The sequence below is a fragment of the Chanodichthys erythropterus genome, chromosome 16, assembly GCF_024489055.1.
Source record: "Chanodichthys erythropterus isolate Z2021 chromosome 16, ASM2448905v1, whole genome shotgun sequence".
In the NCBI taxonomy this organism is placed as follows: domain Eukaryota; kingdom Metazoa; phylum Chordata; class Actinopteri; order Cypriniformes; family Xenocyprididae; genus Chanodichthys; species Chanodichthys erythropterus.
Window position 1 is genome coordinate 35,820,883 of NC_090236.1, and position 24,553 is coordinate 35,845,435.

At 36.3% G+C, this 24,553-nt stretch overlaps 1 protein-coding gene across 3 annotated transcripts; it reads left to right on the plus strand.

Annotated features, from left to right (window-relative positions):
• Positions 1-55: 55 nt before the first annotated feature.
• On the plus strand, positions 56-24,520 carry pak2a (p21 protein (Cdc42/Rac)-activated kinase 2a). Of its 3 annotated transcripts, none has more exons than XM_067363868.1 (14): positions 56-110; positions 11,155-11,387; positions 13,630-13,733; positions 13,994-14,138; positions 16,062-16,183; positions 16,342-16,474; positions 16,614-16,677; positions 16,836-16,884; positions 17,698-17,810; positions 19,717-19,834; positions 19,921-20,020; positions 20,105-20,301; positions 20,425-20,562; positions 23,458-24,520. In XM_067363868.1, the coding sequence occupies exons 2-14, from the start codon at positions 11,201-11,203 to the stop codon at positions 23,542-23,544; spliced, it is 1,557 nt and encodes a 518-aa protein (XP_067219969.1). In that variant the 5' UTR covers positions 56-110; positions 11,155-11,200; the 3' UTR covers positions 23,545-24,520. The 3 variants fall into 3 exon arrangements, with proteins under 3 accessions (XP_067219969.1, XP_067219968.1, XP_067219970.1); XM_067363867.1 differs by lacking the exon at positions 56-110 and adding an exon at positions 118-466; XM_067363869.1 differs by lacking the exon at positions 56-110 and adding an exon at positions 514-661.
• The last annotated feature ends 33 nt before the right edge of the window (positions 24,521-24,553 follow it).

Consider the following 24,553-nt stretch of genomic DNA (forward strand, 5'->3'; position numbering starts at 1 on the left):
AGCACGCCACATTACCGCATTGCAATGAGTTCTAGACTACATTTCCCGTCATGCAGCAGAATCGTCGTAACTCATGGACGGAACCCATTTGCCAGCAGCAGTAGTTTGAGGTTGCAGAAAACTTCTTATTATATTCACTATTTCGCACAGTTTCATATTTTTATTTATATATATATATTTAAAAAAAAATAGATTAGATTAAAAGCTGTCCAACCTAAAAAGCTACGTTTAGTGAAGTACAAACATTGGGCTGGGTCGACAGTTCCGCTTCCCCTCCGCCATAGCAGACAGATCCCGGGTCCAAGAAGTAGTTAACTGAAAAAAAAAACTACGTTAACTAGCACGTCGACACGGCGTCCAAAATCATAATCTCCAGGGAGATATTCTCATTATACTTGCAGCGAAATCAGTTTATGAGCGTGAAAAAGGCGGAGCTAAAACTTTGAAGAGGTTTGCGGGAGTTCTGGTGAGTTGAAAATGCTAAACTAGTCTTAATCCTGATATCTGCTCGGCCAGCAGTCAAAAGGGAGTTTTATTGATGCTTTATCATTGCGCATTTGTGTTTAACTCTTTGACAGGCTTGTTTTTTGATAATGCGGGGCTTGTTTTTCAACCTCAAAGCAATATGAATTAACTCAAGTTGGATATTAAGCAAAGCAAAGTAAGTCTTAGTCAGGAATGATTTGATTGACACATTAGGTGTAGTTGTATATTATTGTTTGTTGAAATGTACTTGTGTGACACTAAATTGTACTGTAAATCAAAACCCCATCTTTTTTGGTAATTTCTATAATGTTTCAGCATGATTGTCATGCTATAATTATATTTTATTCATGGGACACAAAGCAGATGTTTGGAAACATTTAAGTCACCATTTGTTGTATGGGAAAAATATGTAATAATTAAATGATGGCTGAGGCTGATGGTTTTCATAGATAAATCTGGGTATCATCAAATTTTGTGTTCCATTAAAGAAAAAATGATGACATGATTTTCATTTCATTGATGACGAGCATTAATTTGGCTTGCTTCATCTTCTCTCTGGACCAACACTTGCTTTCATTCGCCAATAGCATGTAAGGAGAACAGCAGCTAGGCTCAGTTCAGGAAGCCTTGCTCAGTATTTCCTTTTATAGAAGCTGCAAATACAAAAGGCCCTTAGTCTGTCTTCCTGTAAACAGTTCCTCTACACAACCACACATCTGTAAAAGAGAGGCGTGCTCTGATATCTTTGTTTTGGTCCAGTTGGTCAGATGAAGTGCATGTGTGTGACCTATAGTGGTCGTGGCTTATAGGATCAGGAAATGCTTCTGTTATCCGTCCGCCAATCAGAAGCTGAGGGGATGTGAGCAATAGGAAGTGGAGGCACACTGCTGGTGGTTTTTTGCCTTCAGTGTCTCTCTAGTGGTTGCTTGAAGATTTTAATCAGCACTATCAGAAGTAGCATAACTAGAATTTTGTGAATCAGAAAAATGCATCAGAAAAGTTTGATAGCGTCAAGTCTCTGAACTTGTATCTGTACATCATGTCTAACGCTGATTAGTGAATAGTGATTTAACTCTATTTATGTGGAGGAATCTGAGTCTGACCCTCATTACATGCATAGTCACTGGCACCTTATGTTTACTTTGGGCCCGCCGGCCTGCAACTGTGAAAAACAAATATATGTTCGTTAGTTTAGGCCTTGTGCGGCTCAAATCAATGAGGCTTAGGGGAGCAGACGGGAATGTCCACATTCCCGCTTCCCATGAGCTTTCTCTGGCGTTTTCATCTCACTTCACACAAACTGAGAAGACAGCTTGCAGCCTTTGGCTGAATTCATACGTATGCATGCTGTTGATGGAAAAAGAGTGTCTTTTTGATGACATGTTATTTGTAACAAGTGCAACTTTCTGTGATATTACTGTACATTTGTGCATTTGGCAGATGCTTTTATCTAACGGGACTTGCATTACATTTAAGGTTTGCATTTTTATCCGTTCATGTGTTCCCTGAAAATCAAATCCAAATTTTTGATGTTGCAGCTCAGATAACATTATTTTTTCTTTTTTTGAGTTTCTGGAATGCTGTTTATTTATTATAAATCCAATATACACTACCATTCAAAAGGTTGGGGTGGTAAGTTTTTATTTTATTTTATTTTTAAAGACAGAAATTACTTTACTTTTATAAATACAAGAAGTAACAGTTATACAAATGCCTTATTTATAAACGTATAGTTTATTTGACGGGACAGAAAATTCAACTGTGCAAGCTACATGTATTGTATGTCTCATTTATTTTCATTTATTTATTTGTGCATTATTAAGACATTAACAATAGTCAATTATAGGAACTACTAAACAGAAGTATTATGTAATAACTGCTTAACTACATTTTACAATTTTGGGTGTTCCTGCATGAGGTTGCAGCAGTCCGTTGGTACAAGTCGGAGCTATAAGAAAATTTCGAAAAAAGGTTCACAAGTTGCAATCTTATAATTACAGGGTCATTATCAACCAGAGGTCCCCTGCTCAAATTTTTGATTTTGTCAATATTTTTTCTGTAGAAAGACAAACATAAATAGCGATGAAAGCCAAAATGTTAAATGTCACAGAGTCCACGATTAGAGGGGTGTAAAAATGACTTTAGAAAGATGGCAGCATCATTATTTTATTTTTACACAGAGATTGGTAGGTCTGTTAGTAAAATATGTTGACTTTAGCAATATTTGTTGCATTATATGCCAACAGTGACTGTTGTGTAGTATTACAGTATTATTCTTAGTATTACATATATCAGTATTACAGTATTCTTATTATTAAAGAGATCTTAATATTCTTTAAGATTCTGGTTCTAAACAAACTTTCCTATCTTCATTTTAAAGGCTCTCGATGGTTCAATCCCAAAGATATGGAGATCTTACTGCGGCTCCATGAGTAAATTGGTAAAATGAACACATTTTCAGTGGTCAAAACTCAAATGTGGGTCACTTAGCACACAGCTGATACTTTTTTTCTTTTAAAGAGGAATATCTGAAGAACAAATAATGTTGAAACTAGAAATGTATCTCATTTTTCTATCACCTAAAAAAGGCATAGAAAATACCTGAGTGCCACAAATATTCATTTTCTAAAATTGTCTTGCCTGTTACTCTAAAAGTATTCAAGATATTGTTTATTAAGTTTATTAAGAATGTGAATCTAGAAGGATATTAAGATATTTTGAATACTTTTAGAGTTACAGGCATGCAAACTTTGGAAAAGGAGTATTTATGGCACTCAGGTATGTTCTATGTAATTGAGATGATAGAAAAACACGAGATGTAATTCTAGTTTCAACATTATTTGTTCTTCAGATATTCTTCTATAAAGAAAAAAAGTATCAGCTGTGTGCAAAGTGACCCACATTTGGTTTTTGACCACTGAAAATGTGTTCATTTTACCAATTTACTCATGGAGCCACAGTAAGATCTCCATATCTCTGGGGATTGAACAATCAAGAGCCTTTAAAATGAAGATACCAAAAGGAAAGTTTAAGAACCAGAATCTAAAAGGATATTAAGATTTCTTTAATACTTCTTGAGTTACAGGCATGCAAACTAAAGGCAAAAACACACAAGAAGTGCTTTTTACCATTTTTCAATATTCACTTTCGGCATATTAAAAAAACAAAGATTGCTAAATCAACAGATTTCACTAATAGATCTACCAATCTCTGTGTAAAAATAAAATAACGATGCTGCCATCTTTCTAAAGTCATTTTTACACCCCTCTATTTGGCTCCAAATCTCAGGTCAAAATTGTCCCCTCTACAAAATAGTGGATTACTCAGTAAATATACATCTGTGACATTTAATATTTTGGATTTCATCACTATTCATATGTCTTTCAACAGAAAAAATATTAACAAAATCAAAAATGTGATCAGGGGACCTCTGGGTTGATTTGACATAGACTGACCATACAGTAATTCCAACATGCCGTTAATTCACTTATGTCATAAATCAGGGCTCAAAATGAAGGGCTCAAAATGATGGCACTGATGCTCCCAACCTCAAAAAGTTAGGAGCACCCACCAAAAATTGAGTACCAAAAATACAATTTATATTAAAGAATTTCTTTTATTTAAAAACACCACGTTTTGTAGAGAAATGAAATCAGTAGTGATGCACCAATCATAATTTTTCATGGACAATTCTGATTTTTTTTTTTTTTAACAAGTAAATTGGCTAATTCCAGTCCTGGTTGCCGTTTTTTTCTTCTTTGTTTAAGGAAATTTATTGGTTGATTATTTGCTTTATAACAGGCCAAATTGGCCTTAAAAAAGTAGTGCCGATTTTATCAGCCGAGATGAGCCTGTCGCAGATATATCTGCATTGGCATATATGCCACAGATATGCCACCGATATGAATATATTTCGGCACTCGCTTACACCACGGTTCAACTCAAATCTGACAACGCATCTATAATATGATTTGTTGAAAATAGCAACATCTAAAACAGAGAGACAGAGTTCAGCTTATGTATGTTTCAGTCGATGATTACGCATTCTGGCTTCCCAATACGTTACAACAGCGATGATCAAAAAGCGTGAAACACCAGCACAAACTAACATATTTACATATTTACTCCACAAACTAACTCTACACTCATGAAAAACAGTGATAGGACCTTACGCTAAGGAGAAAATCCAGCACAACTTTGAGCAGACCAAGCAAAACATGATTAAGTATTTCTGTTAAACTAGCGACATTGGGCATCAATCACAAGGCAAAAGCCAATACTTTTTCATATACTGTCTACTTTCTTTGTACAACAGTTCTATCTAATAATGTACTACACAGGTCTGATAAACAGATTGTAAACTAATGAAGATGGAGAATGCGAGCACTGTGTGCTCAGGATCTGTCTGAACTGTTCTCAGTGCAGTCAAAATAAAATTAACAACAGCAAGCTCAGTTTACATCACTTCAGGACCTAGGGGAACATTAGTTCTCGGGGAACCACATTGGTGGCTAGTTCCTATATCTGTGTTCCAAGAACAATCCAATGCAAAAGCCCTTATTATTATACCATGCATATGTTGACTTTTTATTATTATTTAAAGAAGAAACCAAACCAATGTAGAGTTGACATTTGAGGTTTAATGCTATAGAAAAACAATAAAACATTTCAGGAAGAGTGTTTCCAGCTTGTTTTTTTTTTATTTGTATACAAAAATATGGCATGCAGTTGCTTCAAATAATGGTGTAAAGCTATTCAATACATAATTAATAATCGCAATAACAATTTCAAGAGAATAATCGACAATTATGATTTTTGTCATAATCTTCCAGCCCTAGCAAGTATCCTTGCAAACGTAGTCAGTTATGTCCTAAGTGAACGTATATCATTCGAGAAATACAACGCATGTGTAACATTGTATGTACTGGATTGTGCATTATGTCTTAAAGGGAAAGAAGCCTAATATTCCTGCTGCCTGTGTTTTTAATGTTAATCAAACAACAAATGACAAAGAAATCACTTGTCTTGACAGAACAGCTTTTGTAACTTCAATAATGATTAATCTTAATTTATACAGTGAAGATAATATGCAGTGTTATTTCATATTTGATCATTTCATTCATTTTCTGTTCCTGAAAACTACTGTAGATAACTGAAATACCTGCTGTTGCTTGTAGTTTAATTATTTGTTCTTATTTTCTTAATTTTTAATTGACAGTTGTCCTATTTTCCCTGAACATAGCACATACCGAAACTGTGACCCTAAAACCATGATAAAAACCGAACCGTGAGTAATTTGAATCATTGCACCCCTATAATATACACATAAAGAATATCAGCCAGCCGATATATCGGTATTAGGGCTGGGGGATATATTGTATGCGATTGTCACGTGCATTTCGTCAGTAAAGCCAGTTCCCTGATTACCGCTAAATCGCCATCACCTGCTTTCGAATGGAAGATCACTAACAAGCTACGCAATATCACGTTCATTATTGCAGATGAATCGCCTTCGAAAATGAACGCGATATTGCGTAGCTTGTCAGTGAACTCTGTCTATTAAATGCCGCTCCATGATGGCGGTGATGGCGATTTAGCGATAATCAGGGAAACGGCTTTACTGACGAAATGCGCATGACAATCGCATGCAATATATCCCCCAGCCCTAATCGGTATTGGCCCCCCAAAACAGTCGGGCTCTAAAAAAAAAGCATTAGTTAATTACATATTTACAGTGATTGCCAGTTTTTCCTGCATGCAAGAACAATCCCAGTGCAAACTTTAATATCTGATTTACACACCAGTATGATATAAGATTCACGAAACAATGTCAAACTCTTCTCAATCACTTCTCTTTATCAAATGATTTGAAAAATAAATAATGTTTGTTTTTTTTAGTCTTGGAGCTGTGAGATTATGTATGGCTTGGCAGAAATGGTTGTGCGTCAGTAGCTTGAGGCTGTAAGATTCACAAGCGCTAGTTTTTTGATGCAGAAACCTAAAAACTGAGTTGTAAGAAAAACTCATGAAATGGACCTTGCAGAAATGCACTTGAGCCTAAAACACTGGAGAGAACCACACCCATCTTCAAATCACTGTCATTACTGGAAAGCAAGTTAAGACTTGATGATCCCAAATAACATTCCATGAGGAAAAATGGAAAATTTCAAGAGTGTGTGTAGCATTATTCAATATCAAATGCCTCACACAAGAGAGCTTTCTTTTCAGATCCTCTTCCATAGATATGTGGGGGTGAAAGCGCTCTAATCAAGCTCCTAAAACCCCTCCCATAATCCTGATTCATTTGTGATTGTGGTATAACAGCGATGGTTCCTTAGAGCGAGAGTCAGTGGTGTGTAAAGGTATGTCCTGTCAAATGTCTCTGCTGTAGGGCCTTATATCAAGCCTGAGGGGTGGAACATCACTATAGCAATGTGCAGCACAAAGACATGACTGCACTCGCAGCGTTTCATGCTGCTGTGGAATGAAGCATGCCTGCATCAACACGCCTATCGCTCTCTCTCTCGGCTCACTTTAGTGGAAACACAGGGAGAAAGAGACTTGTGGGCACACCATACAGAAGACCCTCAATGTCTCAGGAGTGTGCCAGAGCAGAGCCAGGGACATCAGCTGGATCTTTGCATCAGGGTTCTTCAGGGTGAGATGGTGTTAGTGATGGCACTGGCATCTAATTGCATCTTGATTTTTTTTTAGTTTTACTTAGTGTTGACTATGCCCTGTACTTAGAAGCTGAAGTGTGTGGTGGTGGCTGGAAAAAAGATCTTTAAACTGATCATGCTCCAAAAGCAATCAATTGAATTAATTTAGACTTTTGCTGGTTGATTACTTGATGTATTTATGGTGTCTTTGTTCAGAAGATTTCTGTCAAGCTCATGGTATTTGTTTTTATTTTCATTAGATTGGAGTCACAATGCGTGTGATCCGTACAGAGAATTTTCTCAGTACCTGCACTTTATTCTGCCCATGTTTTTTCTCTTTAAGGAAACAGGAACTAGTCTAAAATCATGCAAGACTTGTGCAATAGTTACAATTGTATTGAACGTTTCTTGACTCTTCAGAAAAATCTTTGTTGTAGCTCAGGTAAAATTGATTCAGAAGAAACTAGAAAGTGTGTAATCCATGGATGCGTGGAGCAACCGCTCATTAGAACATAAAAATGAGTCATTCTCAGATTCGTTAAACCTCAAAACTCTTGGCTGTCTCACACTCTTTTGTCTTTCTGCAGTTGTAATCAATCAGGTATAAGTCCTTTGTTGTGTGAAAACAATGCACAGTCAAACTGCGCTGTCGAGCAGGAAGACATTGTGGTCACGTCTAGGTTGAGTTGCACGATTTGCTGAATTGACCTCACTAAGGTGAGACAGGATTTTACCTTATTTGGAAATGTTGATGACAGGGGCAGAGAGGATGTAGACAGCCGCATGATGGCACTGATTTCTAACCAGACTTGACAGGCTGATAATGAAAACACCTTTGTATACCGTTTGAGGCTACACACACCTGAGGTTTTCTATTAAGCTACTGAACAAATATCTCTTCCTTACTAGCAGACATTGAAATTCTATAAAGATTCAAGCCAGGAAGAAACAAACTGTTAAATTCACCTCCTTTTCAAAATGTAGTGATGTAAACAAAATTTTAAAGGGTTAGTTCACCCAAAAATGAAATTTAATGAAAATTAAGTACCCTCATGTCATTCCAAACCCGTAAGACCTTTGTTCATCACCCATAGGCAACAACGTCATTGCTCCTTTCAAGGCCCAAAAGGGTTGTAATGTCATTGTTAAAATAGTCCATGTGACTGCAGTGGTTCACCCTTACTTTTATGAAGCGACGATAGTACTTTTTGTGTGCAAAAACAAAAAAATAATGACTTTATTCAACAATTTCTTCTCTTCCCTGTTAGTCTCCTATGCTGTTTATGTTCTAAACACAGTGCAGCTTCCGGGTTCTACGTCAGAATGGCGGCTTATTAATGGCCGGCTCCTGCGTCACGGACGTAGAACCCGAAAGCACTGCACTATGTTTAGAACATAAACAGTAGTGGTTAAACGGATCGTTGTTGATCCGTGACCCATACGGACCAAGCCCCATGGTTCGGGATGCATGTGATTCGCGAATCAACTGCAAGTTTAACCGCGATAGAGTGAAAGGTTATCACTTGCATGTTTTCTATCTGGCTAGTTTACACATTAAATAGATATAAAACCATTCCAGCACTGGAAGAAGCAAAAGATGATTTATTTCGGTATCGCACGCAGCACTGTTAACGGTGCGCACAGACGCACATACAAGGCTCACGCGGGCACACACACACAGAGAGAGGTGCGTTCCAGATAGCTCGCGAACTCCAAATTGATTTCTCTTTCGCGTCCTCAGTGCACTTGGATGGACACATACACGCATTATGTCAGTCAAAATACCCCTCTCGGCAAGTATTCTCGTAAACACATTCGGTTATGTCTTAATTGAACGAGGGGAGAATTCGGATGTGTATCTATCAGATATGTGTGTGCATGGAGTCTAACTCCTAAAGTGACAGCAACCTATAAATCCCTGCTATTGTCTGTCATCTAAATCAAACAACAAAACACAGCTTTAACAAAGATTAATCTATATTAAATTTATAAAGTGAACAGTGTCATTTTACATTCGGGCTACGTTTATACGTGGGCGGCTATTTTCATAAACGGACATTTCAACCTCTCCGGTTTCAAAAATAACATCGTGCACACGTCAGTTTTCAGAATAGTGTTCATTTACACGTACCCGTGTATATATGACGTCAAGAGTGAAACGAGCAGCTCAAGCCCACGTAAGCCAATCAGAATCCCAAAAAGAATCCCGAATTCCTCTTGAAGTGATTCGAAGTTGTTGCAAAATTGCTGATTTCTGAGCACTCATTCATCTCTGCTCCTCGACATAATGGAGCAGCTGTATTTGCAAATGCAAACACACGAGAAGAGTTTGCACCAACATAAATGCGACTGCTACTCTAAACGCTTCCATGATCACATATAAACATAGGTCGCACTTTTGACATAGGTGCGAGCACTGGCGCATACTGTGACGTTGGCTGCCTAAACACCCGTTTGTCTCAGTTTACATGCAAACGTGCAAACAAAGATTTTCAAAATCTCCACTCTGGCCGGAGTTTTTAGAAAGACTCGTTTTCAGAGGCGAATTCTCCGTGTGCGTGTAAACAAAGGGCGCAAATGAAGGGAAATGTCTCCGCTTTTCAAAATAACCATGTACGTGTAAACAGGGCCTTAATTACTACATTTCTGTACACGAAAATTAATACTACAATTAGACCTTATACTTAATTTGTAACTTTATGTTGTATTTATCAATGCTTGTAATTGGTGTACAGTATTTGTTCTTTTTACAGTCTGTTTACTTGCCTTCAATAATGTGTTAGTTTAGGCTAGTAGTTTCTGCTGTGGTATCAGAGTAGTTAAAGTGGGTTAAGTAATACATTTTTTTGTTTGTGCTGATCCGAAAAATGAACCGATCCATGACCTAATAACTGTGATTTGTCTTTACTACCTTTCTGGGCTTATAAAGTGGTAATTAAATTGCTGTCTATGAAGGATTCAGAGAGCGCTCGGATTTCATCAAAAATATCTTAATTTGTCTTCCGAAGATGAACTAAGGTCTTACAGGTTTAGAGCGACATGAGGGTGAGTAATTAATGACAGAAATTTCATTTTTGGGTGAACTAACCCTGAAGCATCATAAATGTGCATCCCCAGAAATCTTCAGCATTGTAACATTTCATAATCCATTGTGACTACCTCAATAAAAATCCTGATCCAAGATTGCAGACTGAGGCATGAAAAATGTATGTAAAATATATTTAATTCACCACTGAAAGTGTCTATTTATACTAAATATGTGACATGTATTTTTCTAGTCAAGTTTCTTGTACACTTCACACTATTTGTGTGTTTGTCGCCTATATAGAGTTCAGCAACTCAGTTATTATGAGGTTCCATTTTGGTTAAGATTCTATCATAGACAGCAGACAGCTAGGCATTATGTCACACAGCCATCCTTAGCAAGACATCCTGTTGTGCAGACTTGCTCTCTGACCTGAAAACCTCAGCATTTTCACTTGAATTAATGACTTGCTAGAACTCTCTAGGACAGCAGTGCTAAGCAATGCTAACTCACAGCTGCTAGACTGTGAACTGTCAGTATCAGTGACTTTCACACAGGGGTAGACATTGTTTGCACATCTCAAAAAACAGGCAGTTAGCAGAACATTAGACACAGTCTCTCTCTGTCCATGCTAACTTGTTGACTGGCTGTTTTTGCAGCTGTTGGTTAGAGGTTAGTATGCTTTGCACTGTTGAAGCAGACTCTTGGTGTGGCAATTGTGGTGGTTGGAAAGCTTTTATAAAAGGTCTGTACAATAAAATTCTGAAATTGTTCCTCTGAGATTTTACTGAAATAGTTCCATTGTTTTTATGAGCAGCACATTATTGCACGACCGGCCTGAGAGTCAACTAATGGACCCTGTCTATAAAGACTCTTGCCAAAACAGCCTTTCAAATGGCCCGTTATCTGTCATTCTCTCCATTGCCACCTGTTGTCTTTAGTGCATCCATTCATAGATCTTTGTTTCTCTGCTGCCCTCTGCAGGTTGATCTCTGAAACCCTATAACCCCTCTGAGTGTTTTTCCCTGTCATGTCTGACAACGGAGAGCTGGAGGACAAACCCCCTGCCCCCCCAGTCAGAATGAGCAGCACCTTTAACACCAGCATCAAGGACAGTATGTCAGCAAACCCCAGCTCTAAACCCCTGCCCTCTGTCCCTGAGGAGAAGAGGGACAAACCTCGCAACAAGATCATATCCATATTCTCAGCAGAGAAAGGTAAGAGGCGAGCAGAGGACCCAGGGTGTGCTAAAAGCAGTATTTTGTGCTCTTTGATTTATTTATCTCCTTGGAAAAGGTTTATCCATACTAAGCAGTGATTAGCATAATTTTCATCTTCGTCAACTGCATTTTTTCACTGACGAAAAGACATGATAACTAAATAAAAAAAAATTTTGAATGACAAAAAATACGAAAAAATCTATTGACATTTTCCTCAATGAATAAAAACGAGATGAAAATGTTAGGGAGGGACGAAATGGGAAGAGATCCAGTCAGAACTGATGTCCTGTGTTGTAGATGTGCACATTTGAATTTTAACGCGCTTATCAACCCGGCAGGACATAAGTTGACGTACCCTTGCTGCATGTCTCATAAAATGTTCAAAAATGTAAATGTTTGGGAGAAAGAGCATATGGATAAATGTGAAAAAGCGTTACGACACAAAAGAGAGCTCAAAATTACAGCATTTAAATGGTTCTCCTTTTCCTATGTCCTCCTTGCTGTCATATAGTGTCTCTCTCAGTGAATGGGACACAGACTTTACTAGTAAAATTTATAAAATGAATAATATATGTGTCAAATAATGTTCTTAGTCTTTTCTTTCTGTGGGGGAGACTGCAATAATTTACTATGAATTAAATGGAAATCAAATTAAATACAATTTATAGTGTAACCAAAATACCAATAATGCCCAAAAGAAAAAGAAAAAACTTAGCGTGTGACTTTTAATTATAAACAAGCCCGAAGTACACTTCGGACTCTTATTTTGAAATGTCTGTACTATTGCAGGCTGATCCTTCAGATTCTTACAATCATCTAAAACATTTTATATAAAGGCCATAAAGTAGACATTGTAATAATTCATCAACTTGAGTTCATTAGCAGTCGCTTGGCATAAATCTGCGCTTTTCATTGATTGAGAATCATTTTGAAGCAGCCTGAGCAGCAGCGCCCCCTTGTGACTTTGCAAAATGCAGCGCCCGTTTGAATGTTAGCGGGAGTAAACAGTTCTGACGCACACATAACGAGCAGGTACGAAACGACTAGTTAATCGATCGCGGATAGTTTCATTATTTTGCGTGGATATAAAAGTATAAGAGGATAAAAATAATAAAAGCAAAAATGTGTCTCCAAATATACTTGGGCGGCCGTTATTATACGTGGGCGGCCCGCACAAGTAAAGTCTATGTGCAGAAGCACTGCAGTTGGGAGAATATCGAATGTATGAGTGTTTTAGATCCGTTCATTCTGCCTTAAAATGACAGTCGTCTAATAACCTGCAGCTGTCCGTTATTAATGTTAATCAAACAAGAAAAAGAGAAAATCACTCAATCCTCTTGACTGAATAACTTAAGCAAGTCTTTATAAAGAATGCGTATATCATTAATTAAAAAGAAGACCATGTTCTTGTTTGTTTATGAAAAGGAGTTTTATTTAATTTTAAGATATAGACATATTATATGTATTTGTTAATTCTTAAAAAAATAAATGCAAATGTTCAGACTGGCTGCGTTTGAAACCACCTACTCTCAGTAGGTAATTCTTTTTAATGACTTTGTGGCTGTTAAAAAAGTAGGTTATAACTTTGATTTTATTAAATAAAATCTACATCCGTCATGTTGTCATTGTCATGTGACCTACCAGCGTCAGTTGCATCACGTCAGTGCCATTTACAAATCTTCATTGGATAGTAAAGTGGACATTGGATGTGCACTTCATAATTTTGCTGGGAGTAGTAAGTCATCCGGGTAATTTTTTATGAACTTACTGTTTTATGAATACTGTTCATTAGGACATGCTCCTCTTTTCCCATACCTTTTTTGCCTATTATATAGTAGGGAAGTATGTGATTTCAGATGTAGAAGTGATTCTGTCACACCACTCATATGTTGTATGATGTTCAATTGTAGTTACTATATTTTTGAAACAGCTATCATTATATTTACTTTCATTGTAAATGCCTTACGATAACCTAGATTTTTTGCTTTCTTATTTGAGGGGCGAGTATTTGTGGTGATCAGCACAAATTGATGCCACAGATGGAGACAATATAACCCAACTTGTATTGAACTCGGCACATTCCTTTAACTGACTTTACTTTTGTACACTGTAATTGATCACATTTTTGGATAAAGGCTCATCCCAGACTTGGGTTCATATATTGTAAAATAGTCCCCTGGAATCTGTCCTTTTGCCAGTGACCAGAATCGTCTAACCACAGCCATTCTTTCTGTTGAAGGAAGAAAAAAAGACAAGGATAAGGAGCGTCCAGAAATTTCTAACCCTTCAGACTTTGAGCACACCATACATGTGGGCTTCGATTCTGTCACGGGGGAGTTCACTGTGAGTGAGAAATACTTTCTTACTTTCCACTGGTGCAATTTACCCATGCTGCCCCTGATCTCTCTTAATCCATCAAGTGCAGGAAGGAATTGCCAATTCAATTGCCTAGATTGAATTTTGCGACCATTTGTCTCCTGTCTGTCATAGCTCACTGATTTGGTTTGCCTTCTGAATTTTAATTAATCAAATTATTAGATGGACTCCTACTCACTTTCTTTTTGTATTCCATTTTCTTTATCTTTCTCCTTTCTCTGTCTCAGGGCATGCCAGAGCAGTGGGCTCGGCTGCTGCAGACCTCCAACATCACGAAATCTGAGCAGAAGAAAAACCCTCAGGCTGTGCTAGATGTGCTCAAATTCTACGACTCCACAGGCAACAGCAGGCAGAAATACCTCAGTTTTACAGGTAAATGAGTACATGAACATACCCAGGGCTTGACATTAATACCCGCCAAAAGTATATATTATATATAAAATTCACATTTTTCAATTGTAGTCTTTTTAAAAAGCATCTGAAATAATAAACTAAGTGCAATGTAGTGTTGTCAAAAATATAGTTTTTTCAATACATATCGATTAGGCATGTGACGGTATCAAATTTTCATGTTGCGATTAATTGATGATTAATTGACTTTTATCACGGTATACGGTATTATCACGATATTAAAATAAGTTGCAAAACCATTTTTGTCATAGTTTAACAGGTTTAAGAACTCTTTTTGTAATAAAACAAAAACAACTGACTGAAATTTTCAAACAGATTAAAATTCAAAAGAATTAGGCTATAAAGAACAACAGATAACACTTTACTCTATTTAATGCATTAACTAAGATTGAGCAATAGCTACATTTGATACAGAAAGTGTAATTTTTTGTTAATGTTAATTTAGAAACACAACTGATCATTGTTAGTTTTATCTCAGGTCCATTAAATAAGTTATTTTGATTTTAGTAATGTTATTAAATAGTAACTAAGAAATTAACATTAATTAATAACAATTAATACTTTATAAGTATTTTTATTGTCAATTTAGTGATAATGAATTAACATGTTAACTAATGAAGCTGTATGTTTTCAAAGTTTTACTGAACAATAACAAATAATCAGAACATTTCTAATCATTAGGGCATGTTGTAGTCCAGATTAAAATATAAAAATGTTTAGGTTTGAAAATAAATATCCTTTTAAGTCTTTTTAAGTATTCAGTATTTGGTGCTGTGATGAACAACACTGAGATTACAAAAAAATGAATGGCTGTTTGAAGCAATTTAAAAACTTCACTAGCGCAGTTACTTTGTTTGCACGGTTTCCGTGGAAACCGCTGCTGTTCCATCAGCGCCCTCTGCTGTCAGAGAGTGAACGTGTACTTTCATTCAGCTCGTCTCCTTCACTGGTTCCGCCATGTGCTTCTCGTGCACGTTGGGATTGTTTACATCTGAGCGCGTGTCCTTTTGACGCAGAATACAGCGGTGTTGTGCATTTTATACGATTGATGGGTAAAGTATTCTTAATTGCCTTATAAAAAATTAATAATTGGTAATAAATTATTATTTACGGTATTCTGAAGTGCCGACGATTACAATATCGTGCATATTCATTATCGCGATTATTATTATTTATTTTTTTTTCATTATCGCGATTTATCGCATTACTGAATATCGGCACAAGTCTAATATCGATACAGAAATATCTGAAACACTTCTAATACTCATTTTTTCACAGATTAGATACACAATACCAGCTGCGCTTTCTCTCTCTCATCTCTCCGACAGTGAGTTGACACACAAACCTGTCCTCCCCTTGCTCACTCGTTTCAATTGCTCCAGATGAATATTGTTGGTGTTACAGGGCTAGAATTTTGGCGTGGGATTGTGCATATTGCGCATAATTTTACTCATCATCGCAGATTTTGTGCTCACACCTAAAGTGCGCACATAAAGCCACCTCTCAGTACTAAATTGCGCTTAAACAGTCAAATACACACAAAATAATGTCAAAATGCCGGTCTTGGCGACTATTCATGTAAACATAGTCAGTTAAGTTTTAAGTGAACGTAAACAGTTGAGAAAGAAAACGCGTAACAGTATAATAGATCTGTGCGTCAGGTCTTAAAGTGACAGCAGCCTAATATACCTGCTGCCAAAATATGAGATAAGTTTTTCCCCATGGTATCAATGTCATAATTGTGGCCAGTGAAAATGCTGAGTGGCTACTAACGTTAGAAAACCACTAGCCACAGTGGCTGGTGAGCAAAAAAGCCCTGAACATACCACCACTCGAACTATATTCATATTTATCTACTACTGAATTTGTTCCTTTTGATTTCAGATAAAGATGCACCACCAGCAAAAAAAGGCTCAGAGCAATCACCAGTCAAGGACCATGATGATGATGACGATGATGAAGCCCCGCCCCCTATTGTTGCACCACGTCCACAGCATACCATATCTGTGAGTGGACAGGAACTTCACAGTCTCATCACACAGTTTCTGTCATATCATGTTTTATATGAATTAATATTTTTGAGTTTGGCATTATTCTTTTTTCAGTTTGACTAAATGGTTTTTGAGTGATCACCATATTGTCGGTGTCTTTCTTGTCTGGATAGGTATACACTCGTTCTGTCATCGATCCCATTCCTGCACCTGCTGCTATTGCGGAAACAGATGGCTCCAAAGCTGCAGACAAACAGAAGAAGGCCAAGGGCAAGATGACCGATGAGGAGATTATGGAGAAACTTAGTATGTTTTTGATGGTTACTTATCATTACAGATGCTCAACACAACATTATATATTCTTGTATGCACTGTAGCATGTGAAAGTGTCTATGCATAAATTTTCATGACAGAATGCTAACTGTGTTGTCGTGACTGATTTTAGGAACCATTGTCAGTATTGGAGACCCCAAGAAAAAATACACAAGATACGAAAAAATTGGACAAGGGTAAATATATTCAATGATTTATTGTCATTTTGGAAGTTTAACTTTCTATCTGTCAGCCTGTATCACAAAAAGAGTAGATTATTCTTTATTTCACAGTTAATTATTTTTTATTTACTAGAACCTTAAGATTGCTTCAGCTAATTGTTGTCTCTTTACAGTGCGTCCGGTACCGTGTACACAGCCATTGACGTTGCTACTGGCCAAGAGGTATTTTGTGCTCTTCAATTAAAACAAAAATTTGTAAATCAATCAAATTACATGATATGTTGTATAATGAATCACATTATTTGCTTATATCTATATTTGTTGAGAAAATCCTTTTGAAAACATCCTCATAATGGAATTTACATACAGGTCGGGGGCAATTAATTAATTTACAATATGCTTTAAATTAAAAGATATTAATTATTTTATTCAGCTAGGATGCATTTATCTGATCGAAAATAACAGAAAAGACATGTATAATGATGCAAAAGATTCTTTTTCGAATAAATACTTTTCTATTCATCAAATAATTCTGGAAAACGTGTTTCATGGTTTCCACAATAAATATTAAGCATCACAACTGTTTTCAACATTGATAATAATAATAAATGTTTCTTGAGCAGCAAATCAGCATATTAGAATGATTTCTGAAGGATCGTGTGACACTGAAGACTGGAGTAATGATGCTGAAAATTCAGCTTTGCCATCACAGGAATAAATTACATTTTGAAATATATAAAAAAAAAATATTTTAAATCGTAATAATATTTCACAATATTACTATTTTACTGTAGTTTTGATCAAATAAATGCAGCCTTGGTCAACATAAGAGACTTTTTTCAATAACATTTAAAAAAAATCTTACCAACCACAAACGTTTGATGGTAGTGTGTTTATTATAATTAATCACACTGAATTATCATTTGATATTTTTAAACTGATATTTTTCTAAACAATTTAATTGTTTGAATTCAATTTTAGTCTTTCTTGGTTAGTTGACAGGCCAAGTGAAATGACAGTGATGTGTTTTCATAGGTCGCCATCAAGCAGATTAACCTACAGAAGCAGCCCAAGAAGGAGCTGATCATCAATGAGATCCTGGTGATGAAGGAGCTGAAGAACCCCAACATTGTCAACTTCGTAGACAGGTATTTACAGCCCTTAAAGGGTTACTTCACCCAAGAATCATTTACTCACCCTCAATCCATCCTAGGTATATATATCTTTTTTCTTTCAGCCAGAAACAATCAGAGTTATATTAAAAAATATTCTGGCTCTTCCAGGCTTTATAATGGGAGTAAATGGTACCTGATATTTTGAAGCCCAAAAACGTCCATCCATCCATCCATCATAAAAGTAATCCATATGAATCCAGGCAGTTAATAAAGGCCTTCTGAAGCGTTCTGAAAAATATCCATATTTATAACTTTCTAAACTATAATAAAAAAAGTTCCTCCGGAAGAGTGACCTCTGATCCGACGCATGACGAATTGACGAACTCGGAAGCACAGAGGATACAACAAAACAAAACACCGGTCACAAATTAGAAGTCTAAATGAGAATATTTAAAGGGTTAGTTGACCCAAAAATGATGATAAAAATTATGTCATTAATGACTCACCTTCATGTCGTTCCAAACCAGTAAGATCTCCGTTCATCTTCGAAACACAGTTTAAGATATTTTAGATTTAGTCTGAGAGCTTTCTGTCCCTCCATTGAAAATGTTTGTACAATGTCCAGAAAGGTAATAAAAACATCATCAAAGTAGTCCATGTGACATCAGTGGGTTAGTTAGAAGTTTTTGAAGCATCGAAAATACATTTTGGTCCAAAAATAACAAAAACTACGACTTTATTCAGCATTGTCTTCTCTTCCGGGTCTGTTTTCAATCCGGGTTCACGACTCCGCAGTGACGCTGCTGACGTGTTATCCGGTGCGGCACAGCTTCGTTTACAGTCTGAGGGAGTATATTCAAGCTATTCTACATTGTTTGTATTTTGGCATTGCTATATTTTTTTAAATGGTGCGTAAGTGTGTATGTCGCAGATGTCCTAATCACCAAAAACAACGACGTAAAAGTGCATTACCAACGCCGACAGATGAAAGGATTCAATGGAATCAATTCAATGGAATCAATTCAATGGAATCAATTCAATGGAAAGGATTCCAGAAGAGAAGACAATGCTAAATAAAGTCGTCGTTTTTGTTATTTTTGGACCAAAATGTATTTTCGATGCTTCAAAACTTCTAACTAACCCACTGATGTCACATGGACTACTTTGATGATGTTTTTATTACTTTTCTGGAGATGGACAGTATACCGTACATACATTTTCAATGGAGGGACAGAAAGCTCTCTCTAAAGTATCTTAAACTGTGTTCTGAAGATGAATGAAGGTCTTACGGGTTTGAAACGACATGAGGGTGAGTCATTAATGACATGATTTTCATTTCTGGGTGAACTAACCCTTTAAGGAGAATTGTCAGAGGATTTTGTTATAAGAGGAGCTTGAATTTGTTGCCCAGCTTTATTTGTTTGAAGCACGAGAGACATTTACTCTCACCAAAGCTTACGCTACTCCTACATCCTACGTCATACATCAGGTCAGAGGTCACTCTTCGGCAGAACTCGACTTGCGTACGGCCATTACCGGAATACAGTGATTATAGTTTTTAAAGATATAAATATGGATATTTTTCTTACAAAAATGCATTGCTTTGCTTCTGAATGCCTTTATTAACCCCCTGAAGTCATGGATTATTTTTATGATGGATGGATGCACTTTTTTTGGGCTTCAAAATCTCAAGCCCTAATCAATCCCATTATAAAGCTTGGAAGAGCCATGATATTTTTTAATATAACTCTGATTGTATTTGGCTGAAAGAAGATAGTCATATACACCTAGGATGGCTTGAGGGTGAGTAAATTATGGGACGATTTTCATTTTTTAAAGTCATTTAAACATGCCTCAAGCAATGTTTTTTTGTGCATATGTTTCCAATCCAGCCATCTGTTGTAGCATCTACCTTCTGTTTTCTTGTGTATGTGTGCAGCTTCTTGGTTGGAGATGAGCTCTTTGTGGTGATGGAATACCTTGCTGGAGGCTCTCTGACCGATGTGGTAACAGAAACCTGCATGGATGAGGCACAAATTGCTGCTGTCTGCAGAGAGGTACAGTATTTCTGGTGTAGTTGTGATATCTGAACCGTTCGTTTTTCCCATCACCGCCTAAGCATTGTGGTCTGACTCCTCCACAGTGTTTGCAAGCTCTAGAGTTCCTTCATGCGAACCAGGTTATCCATAGAGACATCAAAAGTGACAATGTTCTATTAGGAATGGATGGATCTGTCAAACTAAGTGAGTCCATGATCCCACTGTCAAGTCTTGGCTTCATCATCTGTCAGCACATTTTGTATGAATTGTTTGCTCTGTTCTTTTCAGCCGATTTTGGGTTCTGTGCTCAAATCACCCCTGAACAAAGTAAAAGGAGCACCATGGTAGGAACACCCTACTGGATGGCTCCTGAGGTGGTCACGCGTAAAGCCTACGGTCCCAAAGTGGACATATGGTCTCTGGGTATCATGGCTATTGAGATGGTTGAGGGTGAACCGCCTTATCTCAATGAGAATCCTCTGAGGGTGAGCTTTTCTTGTCTTGTACTTTCATCACTGAGTCATTTGTAATTAATGATGATGGCTCAAGTGATCTTTTTAACTTTAAAGAAAAGATTTATTCCATTAACGGATACTGTTCATCTCCAGGCGCTGTACCTCATCGCTACTAATGGCACCCCAGAGCTACAGAATCCAGAGAAACTGTCACCCATTTTTAGAGACTTCCTAAACCGCTGCCTCGAGATGGATGTGGAGAAGAGAGGTGGAGGAAAAGAACTCTTGCAAGTAAGGAGCAAAACTGAATCCCAAAATGAATAGACCGAGGTTTTTGAAATATTGAAAATAAAACTACAATTTAAAGGGACAGTTCACCCAAAAATGAAAATTCAGTCATCATTTACTCCCCCTCAAGTTGTTCCAAACCCGAATTACTTTCTTCTGCTGAACACAAAGGAAGATATTTTGAAGAATACCAATTCCATAGTATGGAAACAAATACTCTGGAAGTCAATGTTTCATCAACTTTTTGGTTACCCATATTCTTAAAACTATCTTCTTTTGTGTTCAGCAGAAGAAAGAAATGACCATTTTCATTTTTGGGTGAACTCTCCCTTTTAAATAAGCAATCTTTAAATAAGTAAATCTGTTGCGCTGCATGTTCAATTTACCTGCGTACAGCAGCTTGGTTCAAAGCAGTGTTAATTTCGTTGACGAATAATTTTTGTCATAGTTTTCGTCAACGGCATTTTTTCACAGACGAAAACGAGACGATGACTAAACAAAAATGCATTTTAAAGGACTAAAATCTACTCTAATTTTCATCAATAAATAAAAACGAGACGAACATGAAAGAGAGGGATGATTTGGGAAGATATCCAGTCAGGACTGCTGTGTGGAAGATTTGATCTATCCGCAGGCGCTCTACAGGCTCGTGCAGCAGCAGCACTTCAGACTGCTTCACAATTAATGAATAGCGCACATTTATGCCAAGCGATTGCTTATAAGCTAATGTTGATGAATTATGGCAATGTTTACTACACGATGTTTATATGGTATAATGTTTTAGGCGGTTGTAAAAATGCATATTTATCACCCTCATGAGTTGCCTGCTACTACAATAGGCTACAGTGAAGACTGCAGACATTTCAGAATAAAAGTCACGGTGTATTTCGGGATGGTTTATAATTATTATTTTTTCTTGGTCATTATTGTTATTTTGTTTACACAAACTGTATTTTCTATTTAAATTCTATTTAATTCATAGTTAACTACTGTATCTTCTGTCACAGGAAGGAAAGACTAAGAACATTATTGGACACATTATTCAATATATTTTACAAGTATAAGGGTTATTATAGTTAACTAAACCTAAAACCAAAGGAATCTTCATTACTTGAAATAAACATTAACTGAAATAAAAATAAATATATAAAAATGTAAACTTATTTTATTTCATCTAGTTTCTAAGCTTTAGCTTAACCTGAGGTATTAAAATAACAAACAGAAATAAAAACTTATAGACATTTAAAAGCAAAACTAAAAGACATAAACACACAAAATAAAATACTAAAACTTTTAACCAAAATTACAATGAAAGCAGAAAAACTAAAAATCAAATCTAATAAAAATTTCATACAAAAACTATAATAGTACCTCAATGAAAAGTGTGTCAATCCCTGAAAAGTACTGAATTTTGCTCTTTTGTGTCTTTTTGCACTTAAAACGGTCAAAAACCATCTGCTTTGGGGAGCAAAGTACAGTTGGGTGAACATAAACAGTTTGGGGAATATCAGATGTGCCTATATCAGTGTATAGGATCTGTGTATTGTTAGAGAAATGCTTAATGCATTACAATTTAACTAAATTAGATTTTAATCGACTAAATCTACTGTAGATTTAGTCGACTAAAATCTTATGATATTTAGTTGACTAAAACTAGACTAAAACTAAAACAATTTCCAATGACTAAAATATGACTAAAACTAAATGGCATTTTAGTCAAAAGACTATGACTAAAACTAAATCAAAATTTGCTGTCAAAATTAACACTGGTTCAAAGTAAATGCTGCTTCTCACAAACTTTATCAACATTTGCAAAATTTCCAAAATTTTTGTATACAGAAGTATTTCGCCGATATTCCTCCAAAATAAAATACAAACTTAGGATTTGACATGTTTAAACTTGAGGGATTTGAACATTTGAAAGTGAAGAATTAAACATTAGTATCATAACTTGTAGTGTAAAATCAATTGAATTTTATAATGATCAAATATTAATTTATTACTTTGCAGTACAATTGTAATTTTTTATGAGAATAATTTTGTAATTATTGTTGTATAATTGTTATAATTATTGTAATTTTAACTTTTAAACACTAATAAAACACTAAAATAAATTAGTATTTTATCTGTTTACTGGCATGTCATGTGACCATTAACAATAATCAGAGAACTGCAAATATGCAAATGTGTTATTCAGTTATTGAAATTGAACAGGGTTCCCACGGGTGTTTTAAAGTTTGTAAATCTGGAAAAAAAAAAAAAAAAAATCAAGGCCCTTTTAAATAAACACATAGATACAGGTCCTTGAAAGTGCTTGAATTTATTTTGTGCAAGACGTTTTCTGGAAAAATTCCATATTATTCCCTCCGGTCCGCTAATGTGTTACTTCGCCAACACTTCGTGGCCTATGCATTCTAGGTTGCTTGATTTACAATAGTTACACGCATTTACGCGTTACATCAAGTGTTTCCCGCGTGAGGTACTTTGTGTTGTACATTGCCATGATGCTCCTGCACACACAAAACTACTACAAAACTTCCTCAGTTTTATGCAAAGCAGAAATACAACAAATAGAATATCATATCTCTGTCTTTTGGCCAAAAATAAATGCATATTTGTGTTTGACACATGAAAACTGTAACAATGTTACATCTTACATGATGTAACCTTGCTCTCACTTGAAATGTGTCCCCACATTAAGTCCTTGAATTTGAGGGTATTGGACCTGGAAAGTCCTTGAATTTGAAGTTAACCAAGGTGTGGGAACCCTAACTTAAATTATCAAGGGGAACATCAGCTGACAAAGAGTTTGGGAACCCCTGCATTAGACTATGGAGGTGTTAGAGAAGTGATGTTGATCTTCTAGAAAATATACTAATGTCCTTTCGTCTCTTGCAGCATCCTTTCCTGAAGCTGGCGAAGCCTCTTTCCAGCCTCACTCCCCTTATACTTGCTGCCAAGGAGGCAATGAAGAGTAACCGCTAGCCCTTTGTCACTATGTGCCAATGCCCAAATTCCTTCTCACGACCGGTTCCTGTGAGAACTTCCATCACTCCGGCAGATCCACCTTCTAGTCCCGCGAAGGGCCTTTGCTATCCAGCCCTGAAGACCTTAGTCATCTCCACCTGGGCGACTAACTTGCACAATCACCATGTCTTGCCTCCTCACACCAAACTCTCCTTTAATGTGCCTGAAGGGGCTACAAAACCAGAGGAGCCACTGACTGTAGACCTCTCTTGTTTTCTACTGATGTCTCTCAATTTGTGTCCCATTGTGTAGCTGAACATTTCATGCTTTTCTGTCTAAATTTATCTTTGTATTTTATTAGTTTCAAGTATTGTTGAGCTCTGGCCTAACAAAGTACTTTTTCCCCCTCCTTTTTTTTAATGTTCCAGAGAAGTATTGTAATACTTGAATTGTCCCATCCTCTCATATTGACCTTGTCACTTGTGCCTACTACCTATTTTGCCTTCACTTGTCTCAACAAAATGGAACAATTTTGCTGTATGAAATTAAATGAACCATTTCTGTTTTTAAATTTTTATTGCAAAACCTAAAGTTTATTAAAGCGTTTTGTATATTATGTATTTTGATTAGCATACCGAAATGGGGAAAAGAACAAAAATCAGGACATTTTTGACTAGCTGTTTTATATTTATGTGTATGTAAACAGTATTTTATATTTTAACTAACAATCTGACGGAATACCAGAATTTAAAGTGGTTGTCATAGAAATGAATAATTTGCTACATTCTTTTGCATGTTAAATCTAACTTGTTTTTTAATATAACATTTCAATGAGAGACATTTTCAGACATTCCAATTGAGTAAAATACACTTTCTGTCTGTTTTCTGCTTGTTTTCTATGAGATACAATGTTTTGTTAATGATGAAACCATCTTAAAACATATTCTTTGTAAGTTATTATTATTAAAATAGACCTGGAGCAAAGATGGTTGAACCTCTAATGTTGACTGGTACATTTCTAGAACTT